Source organism: Bombina bombina, chromosome 5 (assembly GCF_027579735.1).
Source record: "Bombina bombina isolate aBomBom1 chromosome 5, aBomBom1.pri, whole genome shotgun sequence".
Taxonomy (NCBI): domain Eukaryota; kingdom Metazoa; phylum Chordata; class Amphibia; order Anura; family Bombinatoridae; genus Bombina; species Bombina bombina.
In genome coordinates, this window is record NC_069503.1 from 574,079,851 (window position 1) to 574,099,258 (window position 19,408).

Sequence of the window (19,408 nt, forward strand, 5' to 3'; positions counted from 1 at the left end):
GGATAGAAGGACAAATGCAAATAGTCAAATTTTGCTTCTTCCATTTCAAAGAAAAATAATCTTAGATTTTTTTTTTTTTTAATAACAGAGGGGACATTTCTCAAAACCAGTTTAAATGGATGAAATAGGACATCAGAAAAAAGAAAATTTATGCTTACCTGGTAAATTTGTTTCTATTTAGACAAGATGAGTCCACGGATTTCATCCTTACTTGTGTGATTACACGTCCTGGTCAACAGGAGGAGACAAAGAGCACCACAGCAGAGCTGTTGTATAGCTCCTCCCTTCCCCTCCCACTCCAGTCATTCGACCGAAGTTAGGAAGAGAAAGGAAAAGCCAAGGTGCAGAGGTGTCTGAAGTTTACAAAAAAATAACCTGTCTCATACAACAGGGCGGGCCGTGGACTCATCGTATCTAAAAAGAAAAATTTATCAGGTAAGCATAAATTTTCTTTTCTTTTTAAAGACCCGATGAGTCCACGGATTTCATCCTTACTTGTGGGATACAATACCAAAGCTAGAGTACACGGATGAAAAGGGAGGGACAAGACAGGGAACCTAAACGGAAGGCACCACTGCTTGAAGAACCTTTCTGCCAAAAAACAGAATTTATGTTTACCTGATAAATTTCTTTCTCCAACGGTGTGTCCGGTCCACGGCGTCATCCTTACTTGTGGGATATTCTCTTCCCCAACAGGAAATGGCAAAGAGCCCAGCAAAGCTGGTCACATGATCCCTCCTAGGCTCCGCCTACCCCAGTCATTCGACCGACGTTAAGGAGGAATATTTGCATAGGAGAAACCATATGGTACCGTGGTGACTGTAGTTAAAGAAAATAAAATATCAGACCTGATTAAAAAAACCAGGGCGGGCCGTGGACCGGACACACCGTTGGAGAAAGAAATTTATCAGGTAAACATAAATTCTGTTTTCTCCAACATAGGTGTGTCCGGTCCACGGCGTCATCCTTACTTGTGGGAACCAATACCAAAGCTTTAGGACACGGATGAAGGGAGGGAGCAAATCAGGTCACCTAAATGGAAGGCACCACGGCTTGCAAAACCTTCTCCCCCAAAAATAGCCTCAGAAGAAGCAAAAGTATCAAACTTGTAAAATTTGGTAAAAGTGTGCAGTGAAGACCAAGTCGCTGCCCTACATATCTGATCAACAGAAGCCTCGTTCTTGAAGGCCCATGTGGAAGCCACAGCCCTAGTGGAATGAGCTGTGATTCTTTCGGGAGGCTGCCGTCCGGCAGTCTCGTAAGCCAATCTGATGATGCTTTTAATCCAAAAAGAGAGAGAGGTAGAAGTTGCTTTTTGACCTCTCCTTTTACCTGAATAAACAACAAACAAGGAAGATGTTTGTCTAAAATCCTTTGTAGCATCTAAATAGAATTTTAGAGCGCGAACAACATCCAAATTGTGCAACAAACGTTCCTTCTTTGAAACTGGTTTTGGACACAGAGAAGGTACGATAATCTCCTGGTTAATGTTTTTGTTAGAAACAACTTTTGGAAGAAAACCAGGTTTAGTACGTAAAACCACCTTATCTGCATGGAACACCAGATAAGGAGGAGAACACTGCAGAGCAGATAATTCTGAGACTCTTCTAGCAGAAGAAATCGCAACTAAAAACAAAACTTTCCAAGATAATAACTTAATATCAACGGAATGTAAGGGTTCAAACGGAACCCCCTGAAGAACTGAAAGAACTAAATTGAGACTCCAAGGAGGAGTCAAAGGTTTGTAAACAGGCTTGATTCTAACCAGAGCCTGAACAAAGGCTTGAACATCTGGCACAGCTGCCAGCTTTTTGTGAAGTAATACCGACAAGGCAGAAATCTGTCCCTTCAGGGAACTTGCCGATAATCCTTTTTCCAATCCTTCTTGAAGGAAGGATAGAATCCTAGGAATCTTAACCTTGTCCCAAGGGAATCCTTTAGATTCACACCAACAGATATATTTTTTCCAAATTTTGTGGTAAATCTTTCTAGTCACAGGCTTTCTGGCCTGAACAAGAGTATCGATCACAGAATCTGAGAACCCTCGCTTCGATAAAATCAAGCGTTCAATCTCCACGCAGTCAGCTGGAGTGAAACCAGATTCGGATGTTCGAACGGACCCTGAACAAGAAGGTCTCGTCTCAAAGGTAGCTTCCAAGGTGGAGCCGATGACATATTCACCAGATCTGCATACCAAGTCCTGCGTGGCCACGCAGGAGCTATCAAAATCACCGACGCCCTCTCCTGCTTGATCCTGGCTATCAGCCTGGGGATGAGAGGAAATGGCGGGAACACATAAGCTAGTTTGAAGGTCCAAGGTGCTACTAGTGCATCCACTAGAGCCGCCTTCGGATCCCTGGATCTGGCCCCGTAGCAAGGAACTTTGAAGTTCTGACGAGAGGCCATCAGATCCATGTCTGGAATGCCCCACAGGTGAGTGACTTGGGCAAAGATTTCCGGATGGAGTTCCCACTCCCCCGGATGCAATGTCTGACGACTCAGAAAATCCGCTTCCCAATTTTCCACTCCTGGGATGTGGATAGCAGACAGGTGGCAGGAGTGAGACTCCGCCCAAAGAATAATTTTGGTTACTTCTTCCATCGCTAGGGAACTCCTTGTTCCCCCCTGATGGTTGATGTACGCAACAGTCGTCATGTTGTCTGATTGAAACCGAATGAACCTGGTCCTCGCAAGCTGGGGCCAGGCCTGGAGCGCATTGAATATCGCTCTCAGTTCCAGAATATTTATCGGTAGAAGAGATTCTTCCCGAGACCAAAGACCCTGAGCTTTCAGGGATCCCCAGAACGCGCCCCAGCCTATCAGACTGGCGTCGGTCGTGACAATGACCCACTCTGGTCTGTGGAACATCATCCCTTGAGACAGATTGTCCAGGGACAGCCACCAACGGAGTGAGTCTCTGGTCCTCTGATTTACTTGTATCTTCGGAGACAAGTCTGTATAGTCCCCATTCCACTGACTGAGCATGCACAGTTGTAATGGTCTTAGATGAATGCGCGCAAAAGGAACTATGTCCATCGCCGCCACCATCAACCCGATCACTTCCATGCACTGAGCTATGGAAGGAAGAGGAACGGAATGAAGTATCCGACAAGAGTCCAGAAGCTTTGTTTTTCTGGCCTCTGTTAGAAAGATCCTCATTTCTAAGGAGTCTATAATTGTTCCCAAGAAGGGAACCCTTGTTGACGGGGATAGAGAACTCTTTTCCACGTTCACTTTCCAGCCGTGAGATCTGAGAAAGGCCAGGACAATGTCCGTGTGAGCCTTTGCTTGAGGAAGGGACGACGCTTGAATCAGAATGTCGTCCAGGTAAGGTACTACTGCAATGCCCCTTGGTCTTAGCACCGCTAGAAGGGACCCTAGTACCTTTGTGAAAATCCTTGGAGCAGTGGCTAATCCGAAAGGAAGCGCCACGAACTGGTAATGTTTGTCCAGGAATGCAAACCTTAGGAACCGATGATGTTCCTTGTGGATAGGAATATGTAGATACGCATCATTTAAATCCACCGTGGTCATGAATTGACCTTCCTGGATGGAAGGAAGGATAGTTCGAATGGTTTCCATCTTGAACGATGGGACCTTGAGAAATTTGTTTAAGATCTTGAGATCTAGGATTGGTCTGAACGTTCCCTCTTTTTTGGGAACTATGAACAGATTGGAGTAGAACCCCATCCCTTGTTCTCTTAATGGAACAGGATGAATCACTCCCATTTTTAACAGGTCTTCTACACAATGTAAGAACGCCTGTCTTTTTATGTGGTCTGAAGACAACTGCGACCTGTGGAACCTCCCCCTTGGGGGAAGTCCCTTGAATTCCAGAAGATAACCCTGGGAGACTATTTCTAGCGCCCAAGGATCCAGAACATCTCTTGCCCAAGCCTGAGCGAAGAGAGAGAGTCTGCCCCCCACCAGATCCGGTCCCGGATCGGGGGCCAATATTTCATGCTGTCTTGGTAGCAGTGGCAGGTTTCTTGGCCTGCTTTCCCTTGTTCCAGCCTTGCATTGGTCTCCAAGCTGGCTTGGCCTGAGAAGAATTACCCTCTTGCTTAGAGGACGTAGCACCTTGGGCTGGTCCGTTTTTACGAAAGGGACGAAAATTAGGTCTATTTTTTGCCTTGAAAGGCCGATCCTGAGGAAGGGCGTGGCCCTTACCCCCAGTGATATCAGAGATAATCTCTTTCAAGTCAGGACCAAACAACGTTTTCCCCTTGAAAGGAATGTTTAGTAGCTTGTTCTTGGAAGACGCATCAGCCGACCAAGATTTCAACCAAAGCGCTCTGCGCGCCACAATAGCAAACCCAGAGTTCTTAGCCGCTAACTTAGCCAATTGCAAAGAGGCGTCTAGAGTGAAAGAATTAGCCAATTTGAGAGCATTGATTCTGTCCATAATCTCCTCATAAGGAGGAGAGTCACTATCGAGCACCTTAAGCAGTTCATCAAACCAGAAATATGCGGCAGTAGTGACAGGGACAATGCATGAAATGGGTTGTAGAAGGTAACCCTGCTGAACAAACATCTTTTTAAGCAAACCTTCTAATTTTTTATCCATAGGATCTTTGAAAGCACAACTATCCTCTATGGGAATAGTGGTGCGTTTGTTTAAAGTAGAAACCGCTCCCTCGACCTTGGGGACTGACTGCCATAAGTCCTTTCTAGGGTCGACCATAGGAAACAATTTTTTAAATATGGGGGGAGGGACGAAAGGAATACCGGGCCTTTCCCATTCTTTATTAACAATGTCCGCCACCCGCTTGGGTATAGGAAAAGCTTCTGGGAGCCCCGGCACCTCTAAGAACTTGTCCATTTTACATAGTTTCTCTGGGATGACTAAATTTTCACAATCATCCAGAGTGGATAATACCTCCTTAAGCAAAATGCGGAGATGTTCCAATTTAAATTTAAATGTAATCACATCAGATTCAGCCTGCTGAGAAATGTTCCCTAAATCAGTAATTTCTCCCTCAGACAAAACCTCCCTGGCCCCCTCAGATTGGGTTAGGGGCCCTTCAGAGATATTAATATCAGCGTCGTCATGCTCTTCAGTAACTAAAACAGAGCAGCCACGCTTACGCTGACAAGGGTTCATTTTGGCTAAAATGTTTTTGACAGAATTATCCATTACAGCCGTTAATTGTTGCATAGTAAGGAGTATTGGCGCGCTAGATGTACTAGGGGCCTCCTGAGTGGGCAAGACTCGTGTAGACGAAGGAGGGAATGATGCAGTACCATGCTTACTCCCCTCACTTGAGGAATCATCTTGGGCATCATTGTCATTATCACATAAATCACATTTATTTAAATGAATAGGAATTCTGGCTTCCCCACATTCAGAACACAGTCTATCTGGTAGCTCAGACATGTTAAACAGGCATAAACTTGATCAGAAAGTACAAAAAACGTTTTAAAATAAAACCGTTACTGTCACTTTAAATTTTAAACTGAACACACTTTATTACTGCAATTGCGAAAAAACATGAAGGAATTGTTCAAAATTCACCAAATTTTCACCACAGCGTCTTAAAGCTTTGAAAATATTGCACACCAATTTTGGAAGCTTTAACCCTTAAAATAACGGAACCGGAGCCGTTTTAAGCTTTAACCCCTTTACAGTCCCTGGTATCTGCTTTGCTGAGACCCAACCAAACCCAAAGGGGAATACGATACCAAATGACGCCTTCAGAAGTCCTTTATAAGTATCAGAGCTCCTCTCACATGCGACTGCATGCCATGCCTCTCAAAAACAAGTGCGCAACACCGGCGCGAAAATGAGACTCTGCCTATGCTTTGGGAAAGCCCCTAAAGAATAAGGTGTCTAAAACAGTGCCTGCCGATATTATTATATCAAAATACCCAGATAAAATGATTCCTCAAGGCTAAATATGTGTTAATAATCAATCGATTTAGCCCAGAAAAGGTCTACAGTTTAAATAAGCCCTTGTGAAGCCCTTATTTACAATCGTAATAAACATGGCTTACCGGATCCCATAGGGAAAATGACAGCTTCCAGCATTACATCGTCTTGTTAGAATGTGTCATACCTCAAGCAGTAAGAGACTGCACTCTGTTCCCCCAACTGAAGTTAATTGCTCTCAACAGTCCTGTGTGGAACAGCCATGGATTTTAGTTACGGTTGCTAAAATCATTTTCCTCATACAAACAGAATTCTTCATCTCTTTTCTGTTTCTGAGTAAATAGTACGTACCAGCACTATTTGAAAATAACAAACTCTTGATTGAATAATGAAAAACTACAGTTAAACACTAAAAAACTCTAAGCCATCTCCGTGGAGATGTTGCCTGTACAACGGCAAAGAGAATGACTGGGGTAGGCGGAGCCTAGGAGGGATCATGTGACCAGCTTTGCTGGGCTCTTTGCCATTTCCTGTTGGGGAAGAGAATATCCCACAAGTAAGGATGACGCCGTGGACCGGACACACCTATGTTGGAGAAACAGCCTCCGTCAAAGCAAAGGTATCAAATTTGTAAAATGTAGAAAAAGTGTGAAGAGAAGACCAAGTTGCAGCTTTACGAATCTGCTGCTCAAATGAAGCATCATTTTTGAATGCCCATGAGTAAAGCAACAGCCCTAGTGGAATGAGCCGTAATTCTTTCAGGAGGCTGCTGTCCAGCAGTCTCATATGCCAAGCGGATGATACTCTTTAGCCAAAAAAAAAAAAAAAAAAAAAAAAAAAAGAGGTAGCCGTAGCTTTCTGACCCTTACGTTTTCCAGAAAAAATTATAAACCGAGAAGAGGATTGACGAAAATCCTTAGTTGCTTGTAAGTAAAATTTTAAAGCCCGATCTACGTCCAAATTGTGCAAAAGACGCTCCTTCGGAGGAGGATTAGGACACAAGGAAGGAACAACAATCTCCTGATAAATGTTCTTGTCTGAAACAACCTTAGGAAGAAAACCAAGTTTAGTACGTAAAACCACCTTATCCGAATGAAAAATAAGGTAAGGTGAATTATATTGCAACACCGAAAGCTCAGACACCCTTCGAGCTGAAGAAATGGCAACAAGAAATAAAACTTTACAAGATAACAACTTAATATCTATGGAATGCATAAGCTCAAACGGAACCCCTTGAAGAACTTTAAGAACTAAATTTAAACTCCATGGAGGAGCAATTGGTTTAAACACAAGCCTGATTCTAACCAAAGCCTGACAAAAAGATTGAACATCTGGGACATCTGCCAGACGCTTGTGTAACAAAATAGATAAAGCAGAGATCTGACCCTTTAGGGAATTTGCAGATAAACCCTTCTCCAATCCCTCTTTGAGAAAAGCCAAAATCCTGGGAATCCTAACTACTCTATGAGTAACCCTTGGATTCACACCAATACAGATATTTACGTCATATCTTATGGTAAATCTTCCTAGTTACAGGCTTACGCGCCTGAATTAAGGTATCTATAACCGAATCAGAAAAACCCCATTTGGATAGGATTAAGCGTTTAATCTCCAAGCAGTCAGCTTCAGAGAAACTAGATTTGGGTGAAGGAAGGTTCCCTGAATGAGAAGGTCCTTCCTAAAAGGAAGTTTCCAAGGTGGCAGGGATGACATGTCCACCAGATCGGCATACCAAATCCTACGAGGCCACAAAGAGCGATGAGGATCACTAATGCCTTCTCCTGTTTGATTCAAGCAATAACTCGGGGAAGAGCAAAAACAGGGGGGGGGGGGGGGGGGGGGATAGATATGCTAGGCTGAAGGACCAAGGAAATGCCAGGGCATCTATTAGTTCCGCCTGGGGGTCCCTGGACTAATATCTCGGAAAATTGGCATTCTGACGAGATGCCATGAGATCCAATTCCGACCGACCCCATGATGAAACAGAGCAAACGGGATGATGTCCATTGCCGCCAACATCAAACCGATTACCTCCATGCACTGAGTCACTGACGGCCGAGGAGTGAACTGAAGGGCTCGACATGTATTCAGAATTTTCTACTTTCTGACGTCTGTCAGAAAAATCTTCATGGATAAAGAGTCGAATAGAGTTCCTAAGAAGGGTACCCTTGTCTGTGGAATTAAACTCTTCTCCAGATTTACCTTCCACCCGTGGGTTCTCAGGAAGGACAGTACAATGTCGGTATGGGACCTTGCTTGTTGATAAGATGACGCCTGGATTAGGATATCATCCAGCTAAGGCGCCACCTCAATTCCCTGTGGTCTTCGAACCGTTAGTAGAGACCTCAGAACCTTTGAGAAAATTCTGGGCGCCGTAGCCAGAACAAAAGGAAGGGCCACAAACTGAAAGTGTTTGTCCAGGGAGGCAAACCTCAGGAACTTGATGATCTCTGTGGATAGGAACATGAAGATATGCATCTTTTAGATCCACTGTCGTCATAAATTGACCCACCTGGATCAACGGAAGAATGGTACGAATAGTTTCCATCTTGAACGATGGAACTCTGAGAAACTCGTTTAGACTCTTGAGATCTAAAATAGGTCTAAAGGTTCCCTCCTTTTTGGGAACTACAAACAGATTTGAATATAAACCCTGTCCCTGTATTGGATCGGGACAAATTACCCCCATGGAAGAGAGGTCTCTTACACAATGTAAGAATGCCTCTCCTTTAATCTGGTCTGCAGATAACCTTGAAAGAAGAAATCTTCCTCGGGGGGAGGAATTTCTGAACTCCAGTTTGTATCCCTGAGACACTTTCTATAGCCCAAGGATCCTGAACATCTTGCACCCAAGCCTGAGTGAAGAAGGAAAATCTGCCCCCTACCAGATTCGGTCCCGGATCGGAGGCAAACCTTTCATGCTGACTTGGAATCAGCGGCAGGTTTCATGGATTGTTTACCTTTGTTCCAAGAGTTGTTTGGTTTCCAAGTTGACTTGGTTTGCTAATAGTTTCCTTCCTGTTTAGATGAGGAAGCGAATTTCCTATAAAATTTCGAAAGCAACGAAAATTACTCTGTCGTCCATTCTGCTTATTTGTTTTGTCTTGAGGAAGGAAATGACCCTTGCCTCCCGTAATGTCAGCGATAATTTCCTTCAATCCAGGACCAAACAAGGTCTTTCCCTTATAGGGAATTGCCAAAAGCTTAGATTTGGATGATACATCCGCAGACCAAGGCTTCAACCATAAAGCTCTGCAGGCTAGAATAGAGAAACCTGAACTTTTAGCTGCCAATTTAGTAATTTGCAGGGAAGCATCTGTTATAAAAGAATTGGCTAATTTTAAAGCTTTAATCCGATCCTGGATTTCTTCCAAAGAAGTCTTAGTCTTAAGAGACTCGGCAAGAGCATCAAACCAATAAGCTGCCGCACTGGTTACTGTAACAATGCATGCAGCAGGTTGTAGTAGCAAACCCTGGTGAACATAGATTTTTTTCAGTAGACCCTCCAACTTCTTATCCATGGGGTCCTTGAAAGCACAACTATCCTCAATAGGAATAGTAGTTTGTTTGGCCAAGGTGGAAATAGCCCCCCCTTGAAAATAGGAGAGAAGAGAATACCAGGTCTCTCCCATTCCTTAGCAATAATCTCCGAAGTTTGCTTGGGAACTGAAAAAAACCTCTGAGTAAGAAGGAACCGCTAAGTATCTCTCTAACTTACTCAATTTCTCAGGAACGACCACCCCTTTGGAATCAGTCGTCCTAAGTCACTAAAACTTTCCTGAGTAACAGACAGAGGTGTTCTAGTTTAAACCGGAAAGAAACAACTTCTTTATCAGTCAATGGTAGGCTCCCTGAGTCTGAAATTTCACCTTCCAATAGAACCTCCATACCCTCTATCACAGATCCCTCAGAGGGTACGTCAGAGGTAGCCACCAGAGCATCAGACACTTACCTAACTACATAGTTGTCCTTCCTCTTACGTTTGCCTTGAAGAATAGGAAAGACAGATAACGCTTCAGAAAGAGTAGAAGGCATAACTGCAGCTATATCTTGTAATGTAACTGCAGCAGAAACTTGAGGCGTAGTACATGGCACTGCTTGGGCGGACGTTAAAGGCTGAGACGTTTGGGGAGAAAGCCGTGGCATACCCAGACTCATTGTTAGACTCTTGAGAGGCATCCGCCACTGACTAATTTTTATCATGAAACATTTTATCTTTATAGCTTAAAGCCCTCTCAATAAATGAGGGACAAAAAGGAACAGGAGGTTCCACATTGGCATCCAAACACATTGTGCAGACAACATTTTCTAAGTCCATTCTGTAGAACAGGTCAGAAAATGAAACAAGCAAACAACTTGAAAATTTTGAAATACTCTTATAAATTTAAAGGGACACTGAACCCAATTTTTTTCTTTCGTGACTCAGATAGGGCATGCAATTTTAAGCAACCTTCTAATTTACTACTATTAATTTTTCTTTGTTCTCTAGCTATCTTTATTTGAAAAAGGCAACTAAGCTTTTTTGAGTTCAGACCTCTGGACAGCACTTTTTTATTGGTGGATGAATTTATCCACCAATCAGCAAGGACAACCCAGGTTGTTCATCAAAAATGGGCCAGCATCTAAACTTACATTCTTGCATTTCAAATAAAGCTACCAAGAGAATGAAGAAAATTTAATAGGAGTAAATTAGAAAGTTGCTTAAAACGTCATGCTCTATCTGAATCACAAAAGAAAAAATGTGTACAGTGTCCCTTTAAATGTACCACTCAGACTTACTATGTGAGAGAAGAGTAATGTAAAAATAAGTACAATAGTACAATACAGTGCAATCAAAATAATGATTTTATTTTACTATGCACACTGTCTAAGCATTAAATGTAGGCGCTTTACTGTGTCGTTTAAGAACTGAGCAGAATAAATCTGAAAACTAAAACTATTTGTCCATTTCAGACCCCTCCTTGCCTCAACAGCTAAGCTGAGGCGCCTATCTGCCACCAGTCCCCAGACATCTCTCTTTCTTGGATTGTTTAAAGGATGTGTCCGGTCAGGCTACAGTTTTGCTTATTTAACCATGCGGTTCAGCGCACTGCCCGAAGAGCTGTAGAAATACGCCACAGATGAGTTCCAAATTTTCTGAACAAGACCGGAACAAGCGGCAATGTAAACTGCGCAACAACTTGGAAGCGCGCGAATATAAGCCCCGCCCCTCATGGGCGTAAAAGTTACTGTTCGTACCGGTATTTTTTAATAAAAAAATGTCAGATACTGTCCCTTAGCCCAGTGCCTATGTACCCATGATATCATCATGGGAACCCCTTCCATCTGAAGTCATATCCCAGAAAATAAATGTAATATGTGCGCAGAGTCCACTGAGCTAAACTAAGCGTGCCCCAGAAACACTAGAAACTGCACTTACCTTAATGCTGTCTGACAGCAAGAGAGCGCCAACAGGTGTAGGAGGTCCTCTCCCTCCCATAGCCTAGTGGAAACAGATAGGACCCGAGTTATATATCGCTTAGGTCATCCTGAGAAGGGCAGCATAACAATATGGGAGGCGCAGTGAGAATTATGTCCCACCAGTTCCCATTGCTCTAAAGCCACCAATTGCTCTTCTGTAGAGACTGAAATGGACTACAGCTACATCCAAACAAAACAGCACACTCTGGCCCTGTTTTTAAAAAAAAAAAAAAAAACTCTTGAAGAATCAAAAACTAACACCTCACTTTGCCATCTATCACTAACGTAGGCAAAGAGAATGACTGGGGTGGGAGGGGAAGGGAGGAGCTATATAACAGCTCTGCTGCTCTTTGCCTCCTCCTGCTGACCAGGAGGCATAATCCCACAATTAAGGATGAAATCTGTGGACTCATAGTGTCTTTAAAAAGAAAGGAGGGAAAAGGCAATATACTCATTCGTTAAGAATCTCTTTAAATGTTTTATTAATTTAATACTTAATATGTTCAAATATTTAGCATTTGTAATTAATTAGTGAAATGAATGTCAAAATGGTTGCATCTTGCAGCCTTCAGCTCATTTCAGTGCTAAATTCATTCAAAATACATATATCTGTGCAAAGATATTTTGTTTCTGGCAATTTTAATCTAATAAATCCAGCGCCAAAATGAGCAGAATGTGGCCTTTTTGGCATTAGTTTAACTTTAAATTTTAAATTATGCTTACCTGATAATTCTTTTTCTTCAGATGGAAAGTTTTAATAAGTCACCTATTCACTTTTGGTAGGTTACATTAGCTCTTTATTTAACCTGCTATCTTGTTCTAAAAATAACACTTGCACCGAACCGCAGCCCTGCTGTGGCGCCTACCTTCCTCACAACCAACACAAGTCCTTCCGTGAACTGCTGTTTAAGTCCGCTTGCAATATAGATATACTGTAGACAAGCGGACGTAGGAAACACAGGAACCTCGAGTACACTGAAGCCGGAACAGCAACTGTGCAGTTAAGCGCGAAAGTTAAGCCCTACCCTTCATGGGCGGTAGATAAACCACAGAGACATAACCGCACGGGAAATAATGTCGGATAGACCCGACTTGAAATAAAGCCAATGAGCCCCCTCCACAATTCTGTGTGCCAATGATAAGCGTATGCAAACTATAAGCAAAACACATGTAGTAAAAAACACACAAACAATCCCCAGCGTCAGCCCGCATTCAAAATACCATCGTAATGAAACCGGGTTAATACTGTCAAAACAAACCCACTGTTATACATAGGCAATATAAGAGGGGAAGCAGCCAAGCAAATAAGTACTCTTGCAAGTTAATTACCCCTGTGTTTGTTGAGCAAATAACGTCCAGTCTGATCTGAGCTACACTGTCTACCCAGAATAAAAAAAAAAGACGGTACATAACGCAATGCTGAGCGCAGCATGAACCTGTCCCACACGAAGAAGAGGTTCCTTGTCGTCACCTCCTGTAGCTCTGTGGGGACAAACAGGGTCTTAAGTAATATCTGTTAAGACCATCAGCAGGGCAGCACCAGCATGGGGAGTGAAGTGAGAATGTAGAATCTCTCCAGTTCCCATCGTTGAACCTGATGCTCTACCCAGGAAAAAAAAAAAAATAGTACTCACTGGCACCATTTAAAATAATAAACTCTTGATTGAAGAATCTAAACTAACACCTCACTTTACCTCTTCCTACATTAACACAGGCAAAGAGAATAACTGGGGTGGGAGGGAAGGGAGGAGCTATATATATACAGCTCTGCTGTGGTGCTCTTTGCCTCCTCCTGCTGACCAGGAGGTGATATCCCATAAGTAAGGATGAAATCCGTGGACTCGTCCTATCTTGTAAAAGAAAAAACCCTAAGCGAAGCATGGAGAAGAAGACAACAAGCCTATCGTCCCTGATATGGAGACTACTAACTCCCAGAAGTAGGAAAAAGCCACACTGCCCTCACTTCCTAATTAGACGGCAAAAACCATCAAGTAGAAACAAAGTCCAGAATTCTTGACCAGAAGGAAGAGAACCTCAAAAGGAACAAGACCAAAAGGGACAATTCCAAAGAGCACCTGAAGGCAAGACCGACAGCAAGGAGGTCCGAAGTCCTCCCAACCTCCAACCCACGTGGGGAAGGAGACACTCCAAGACCAGACAGACAAACTGAATCAATTGTGTTGTAGTAGAACTCCTAGTCTCTGTCAACCAACATGAAAGGCTAATGAGGACTGAACCAATCCCCCATAACTCACAGACCCTCAGGTCCTCTCAGAAAACTTAGCTGAAACTTGTTAAAGAAAAACAAGAAACAAAATAATGTTAAGCACTCGGCGCCCTAACCTGACCAGCCAGGCAAAACAGGCACCACGTGTCTGATTAGGCCTTAAGACAGAAGAATCTGAACCCAATCAGGTTCAGCCTGAAAACAAGGGCCCTCACTGTCAAAAACGCCTAGAATCTCCCCTAGATAGGGAGAAATAAACAGCAGACAAACATAGGACTAAAAACTAGTCCAGAATTAGCTTCCTTAGAAGTAACAGTGCGATCAAACAATCGCGAGTATCGATTCCAGATAAAATTCACATAGGAAATATAAAACCAACATAAGCTTTAAACCAAATAAAAATAATCCTCACCGGATAAAAAAAATTAAATATGATAAGGCAACCCGCAGGTTATCGCCTAAGAAGAACAGGCGCACCTGCAGGACCGGTCCAACAGGAACCCTGTTCTTCCAATCTCAGAACTGGAAAGGATACTCAATAAACAAGACTATAGGAAGATTACTTCATCCCCTTACGTCTAATTCTGTAAGCTATTCGAAGAAGCAGACTGAAAATTCTCAGATCTCATAAGGATGGGATCATCAGACAACGCCAAAGCGTGCCTCAAAAGACTAAGGCGCGCCAGTCTATACCGAAAAGCACAACATACCCCTGCCGGAGCAAAAGACTCCGGCCCCGAAGTTTGACCCCCTGAAGCCTCACTGACAGTCGCTCCCCCAGAGGGCTGAACAGGCCACCTCATGCCTGAAGAGCCCTGGATAACGGAACATGAACAATATCTTAAGCCAATTTCTAAAAGTTGCAGAACCACCAGCGCCAAAATTTGACATGCAAAATTGTGGCGAAACCCCCGGTAGGAACAAGCCAACTTCCAGAGAAGGATAAGCAAAGTCTGGGTTACCGGCATGCGTAGTAAGCGATGGTGGAAGGGAACTCGCCAGAGGACAGAAGCCCCAGAGGCGGATGGCTCAGCGGCCCCTTGATTCTCCGATCCAGAGGAATTGATCACTAATACGGCATTCAGAACATAACTGATAGGCTTGTATCATCCGGGGCAATACGCATTCTGCACAAGGAGTAGAAAATGAAACGGACGTCCGTCTCCCCAACATCAGACTCCTCCATAAATAGGATATTGAATACAAAAGATTAAACCAAAAAAATCTAAACGACACCTGACACCCACAATGGCTAGGGCACTCACCACCTCCTATGAACCTGAAACCAGCAGACCAGAATTTCTCAGCCGCCACACGGTCAGGAATGCGGAAATGGAAGCCAAACACATGACCACACCCGGTCACCAGGAGAACCGTATAGTCCGAAAAAGCAAGCCCGACCGTAAGGCCGCATCACTTTCCAAAAGCCGTTCCACAGCCATGAGCCAACATACACTACACATAAGCAGGTTGAATCATAACATGATTAAAAAAAAAAAACTTGTTCAATAACCCCCTGTGACGAACCAAGGTTATCCAAAACTGCGCCAGTCACTTATTTGGCACAGAAAGGGTTATCAGACCCCTTCTACTCTCACTGATAGGTCACAATCTACCCACACCAGTACAGCTTGTGATTAAGTTCAGTGGGTGCAAGGGTTAACAGCACTCTCCAGTCTCGACTAGACGTAAAAGAAATGCCCCAAAACTCATTTAATGCCACCCCCACTAACTAACAATATCTCAGCTGACATCAATTAAAAAATTTATTAAAGGGAAAATCCTAAGGAAAAACCCAGACTTACACATTAACTCTGAGTACAATTTAGCAGAAAAATAACCTAAATTATACAGTTCTAATATTCAGTGTCTTTCAGTAACGTGGTTCAATTATTAGACAAAGGCCAAACTTAATAAAATAATTATTTATTATGCCAAAAATATTATGCACAATGCATTATTAATAAAAAGTTAGTACAAATAAAATGACACATTCGCAAACAGTGTTTTAAAATAAAAAGGAGAAAAACAGAATTGAATACTTTCCTAGTTTCAAGATCTGTGCCAGGGGCTGGCATGAAGCGATGGATTCTTACTCTTGAAGAATAGCTCCTCTTGTAAGAATGGCATCTCATAGCTGAAAAAGATTCTTATACCTCTTTTCCATAGATCAGGTTGCCTGACCACACCCTCCTGGGCAGGCTAAGAAACACCCCTGTCTTTTAACACACAGGCATTAGACCAATGTTCTTTTATTGACCATCAGGATGTGTGACTGAGGCTCTGTTTTCTATCATGTATTCTCCTGACAGTCTAGGCCATAAAATTCTATCCTGTTTACACTGCCAAGCATTTATGATGCTCCTGGCATTTCAAAGAAACACAAACCCAGGACACAGCTATTTTTAAAAAAAACAAACAACTATTCTTAGATTAACCCTTTCTTAGCTGAATCCTGAGGTATTCGTGACACCCCCCTTGATTCCAAGATACAAAAGAAGCCTCACTGAGGCCCTTTGATATAAGTTAGTCCCGCTAGGTGGTAGTCCCTCAGGAAAACATCTAATACAGTACATTTCATGCAGAAAGTAAAATGAAACGATCTTACCAGAATCTATGCCGTGGAACAGGAACACGGCCCTTCAAGTGTGACAGATAGTAGCATCACTTCTGCCATGGACTTGAGATAAGAAAGCAGGCAGCGAAACTCGTCAACGCCGACTGCTTATGGAGCTGTTAAAATGAGTCAGGATGGTTTCGCAGAAAGACTCACCCTGCATCTCCAGACTAACTTTCATCCAAGCTTTCACTGAAAAGCTAACAGGACTACTTAAAACTCTAGTCCCATGCCGAAGAGTACTAATTCAAAACTCCTGAAACTTCTCTGCCAACCTCCTGGGACAAAAGGCAAAGAATGACTGGGGGATGGGGGAAGTGGGAGAGGTATTTGATCAATAAACTTGGAATATTAACCAATACTTAACAGCTGATAAAAGCAAAAGCAGCAAGTACTTTGGGCAGCTTGGGTAGGAAGAACAACAAGCTAAATAAAATTATTTTACACTACTGATAACTATAGAAAGTGTGTGCGAGATTATTACTATCTTATTTTTTGTTGATGAGCCTATTTTGGGGACATGGAAAATATATACACTTTAAATGGTAAATAGGTAAATGAGACTCAAATTATCCTTTCAAATTGTTCAGATCTGAATTATTTTTTAACTTTCAGATACTTAAAACTCTGCATTAAAACTTCAAAAACTTACTATATCACTGCCAGAAATGGATGAGGAAGAGGATGATGTTTCAGACACCAAGAGCTGTGGGCTGCACAAAGATTGATTCAAATGTTGGTTGTAAGAATTTGGACTTTGTATTATTTCCTCATTAGCCAAAGGAAGTGATTCTTTTGTACTGTTATCTGAAAATAAAAAAAATACTTGTGTAAATTGAATCATTCAGCAGCATTATAGACCATGTACACAGCAAGGACCAGACTTAAAATTTGGCAGCTGGAATTTTATATTAGATTAAAGATTAGTCTCATACTAGAGGGTAAATAAAAACATAATTTAAGCTTACCAGATAAATTTCTTTCCTTTCCGGATAGGGAGAGTCCACGGCTTCATTCCTTACTGTTGGGAAATACAACACCTGGCCACCAGGAGGCGGCAAAGACACCCCAGCCAAAGGCTTAAATATCCCTCCCACTTCCTCATTACCCCAGTCATTCTGCCGAGGGAACAAGGAAAAGTAGGATAAATATCAGGGTATAAATGGTGCCAGAAGAAGAAAAAATAGGGGGCTGCACTTGTGGGGGGGGGGGGTTGCGTGGGCTCTCCCTATCCAGAAGGAAAGTAATTTCTGATGAGCATAAATTATGTTTTCCTTCCTAAGATAGGGAGAGTCCACGGCTTTTTTCTTTACTGTTGGTAAAACTATACCCGAGCTCCAGAGGACACTGAATGAATAGTGGGAGGGAACAAAAAGGAAGAGGCGGACACTATTCTGACGACACCACAGCCTGCAAAACCTTTTCTCCCGAAAGCTGCTTCAACCAAAGCAAAAACATCAAACCTAGTAAAATTTTAAAAGAAGTACGTATGTAAGGAGGACTAGGTAGCCGCCTTACAAATCTGATCCATAGAGGCCTCGCTCTTAAAGGCCCAAGAGGAAGCCACCGCTCTAGTTGAATGAGCCGTTATCCTCTCAGGATGATGATGTCCTGGTGTCTCATAAGCTAAGTGGATGACTAACCAAAAAGATAGGGAAATCTAAGCAGCCTTCTGCCCTTTACGCTTCCCCGAATAGACAACAAACGATCAAAGAGGAAGATTGTCTAAACTCCTTAGTAGCCTGAAGAAAGAACTTCAAGGCGAGAACCACATCCAAATGGTGAAGTAAACGTTCCTTTGATGGAGGATTAGGACACAAGGAAGGAACCACAATATCTTGATTGATGTTGCAATCTGACACAACCTTAGGAAGAAAACCTAATTTAGTACATAAACTGCCTTATCTGCATGAAAAATCAGATAAGGGAACTCACATCACAAAGCAGAGATCCCAAACTCTTTTAAACTTAAAAAGAGAACCTTCCAAGATAACAATTTAATGTCAACGGAATGCAGAGGCTCAAACGAAGCCTGCTGCAAAACATGAAGAACAAGATTTAGGCTCCAATGAGGAGCCCCAGATCTAAACACAGGTCTGAACCTAATCAGAGCCTTTATGCACTGCACATCTGGAAGCTCAGCCAGTCTCTTGTGCAATAAAACCAACAGGGCCGAAATCTGTCCTCTCAGGTAACTAGCAGAAAGGCCATTCTCCAATCCATCCTGGAGAAAAGATAAGATCCTGGCATCCTTAAGTCTGTGCCAGGAAAAACAACGCACTTCATACCAGAATAAGTAAATCCTCCACCCTTTGTGGTAGATACGCAAAGTAACTGGTTTACGAGTAGAAATATGAGTATCAATGACACTCAGAGAAACCTCTCTTTAAGACTAAGTGTCCAATCTCCATGCAATCAGCCTCAAAGGATCTAGATCTTGATGAACAAATAGACCTTGTAACAACAAGTCTCTGCAACAAGGTAACTTCCATGGAGGAGATGAGGATATCCCCACAAACCACGTCCTTCGCGCCCACGATGGATCATGATTACAGATACTCGCTCCTGCTTGATGCGGGCCACCACTCGAGGAAGAAGCAGAAATGGAGGAAAAAGATATGAGTTTGAACCTCCAGGACACTGCTAGTGTCCCTCGACCCATACCAGGGTAGCTTGGTACTGAGATGGGACGCCATGAAATCTATCTCCGGCGTCCCCCACTTGCTGAATATCTCGGCAAACACCCTGGGATGGAGAGACCATTCCACTGGGTGCAAGGATTGGCTGCTGAGAAAATCGCCTCCTAGTTGTCCACACCCAGAATGTGGATCGCTGACAGCGAACAGCTGTGGGCCTCTGCCCACTCCAGAATCTGAGATACTTAATCGCCAAGAAACTTCTCGTTCCCCCCTGATGGTTGATGTAAACCAGAGGATATATTGTCTGATTGGAATCTGATAAACTGGGACGAACCCAGAAGTGGCCAATCATTCAAGGCATTAAAGATTGCCCGTAGTTCCAAAATTAATCGGGGAGGACTCCTGAGTCCACAACCCATGTTCCTTCCTGGCACCCCAAACAGCTCCCCATCCTGATAGGCTTGTGTCCATAGTCACAAGGATAGTCTTAAGCACCTTGGGATAGATGATCTGGACAGAGCCACCAAGAGTGATTCTCTCGACCGGCTGTCTAATACAATCTGTAGAGACCGAGCAGAATAATCGCCTTTTTCACT

The 19,408-nt window shown here is 43.1% G+C and overlaps 1 protein-coding gene across 1 annotated transcript in view; it reads right to left on the reverse strand.

The window, feature by feature from the left end:
- The window catches only part of TENT4A (terminal nucleotidyltransferase 4A), a 190,900-nt gene that overhangs the window by 24,183 nt on the left and 147,309 nt on the right, over positions 1–19,408 (reverse strand). The window contains exon 11 of the mRNA XM_053714520.1: positions 16,826–16,980. Within this exon, the coding sequence (XP_053570495.1) occupies positions 16,826–16,980 (155 nt within the window). The remainder of the gene's footprint in view (positions 1–16,825; positions 16,981–19,408) is intronic.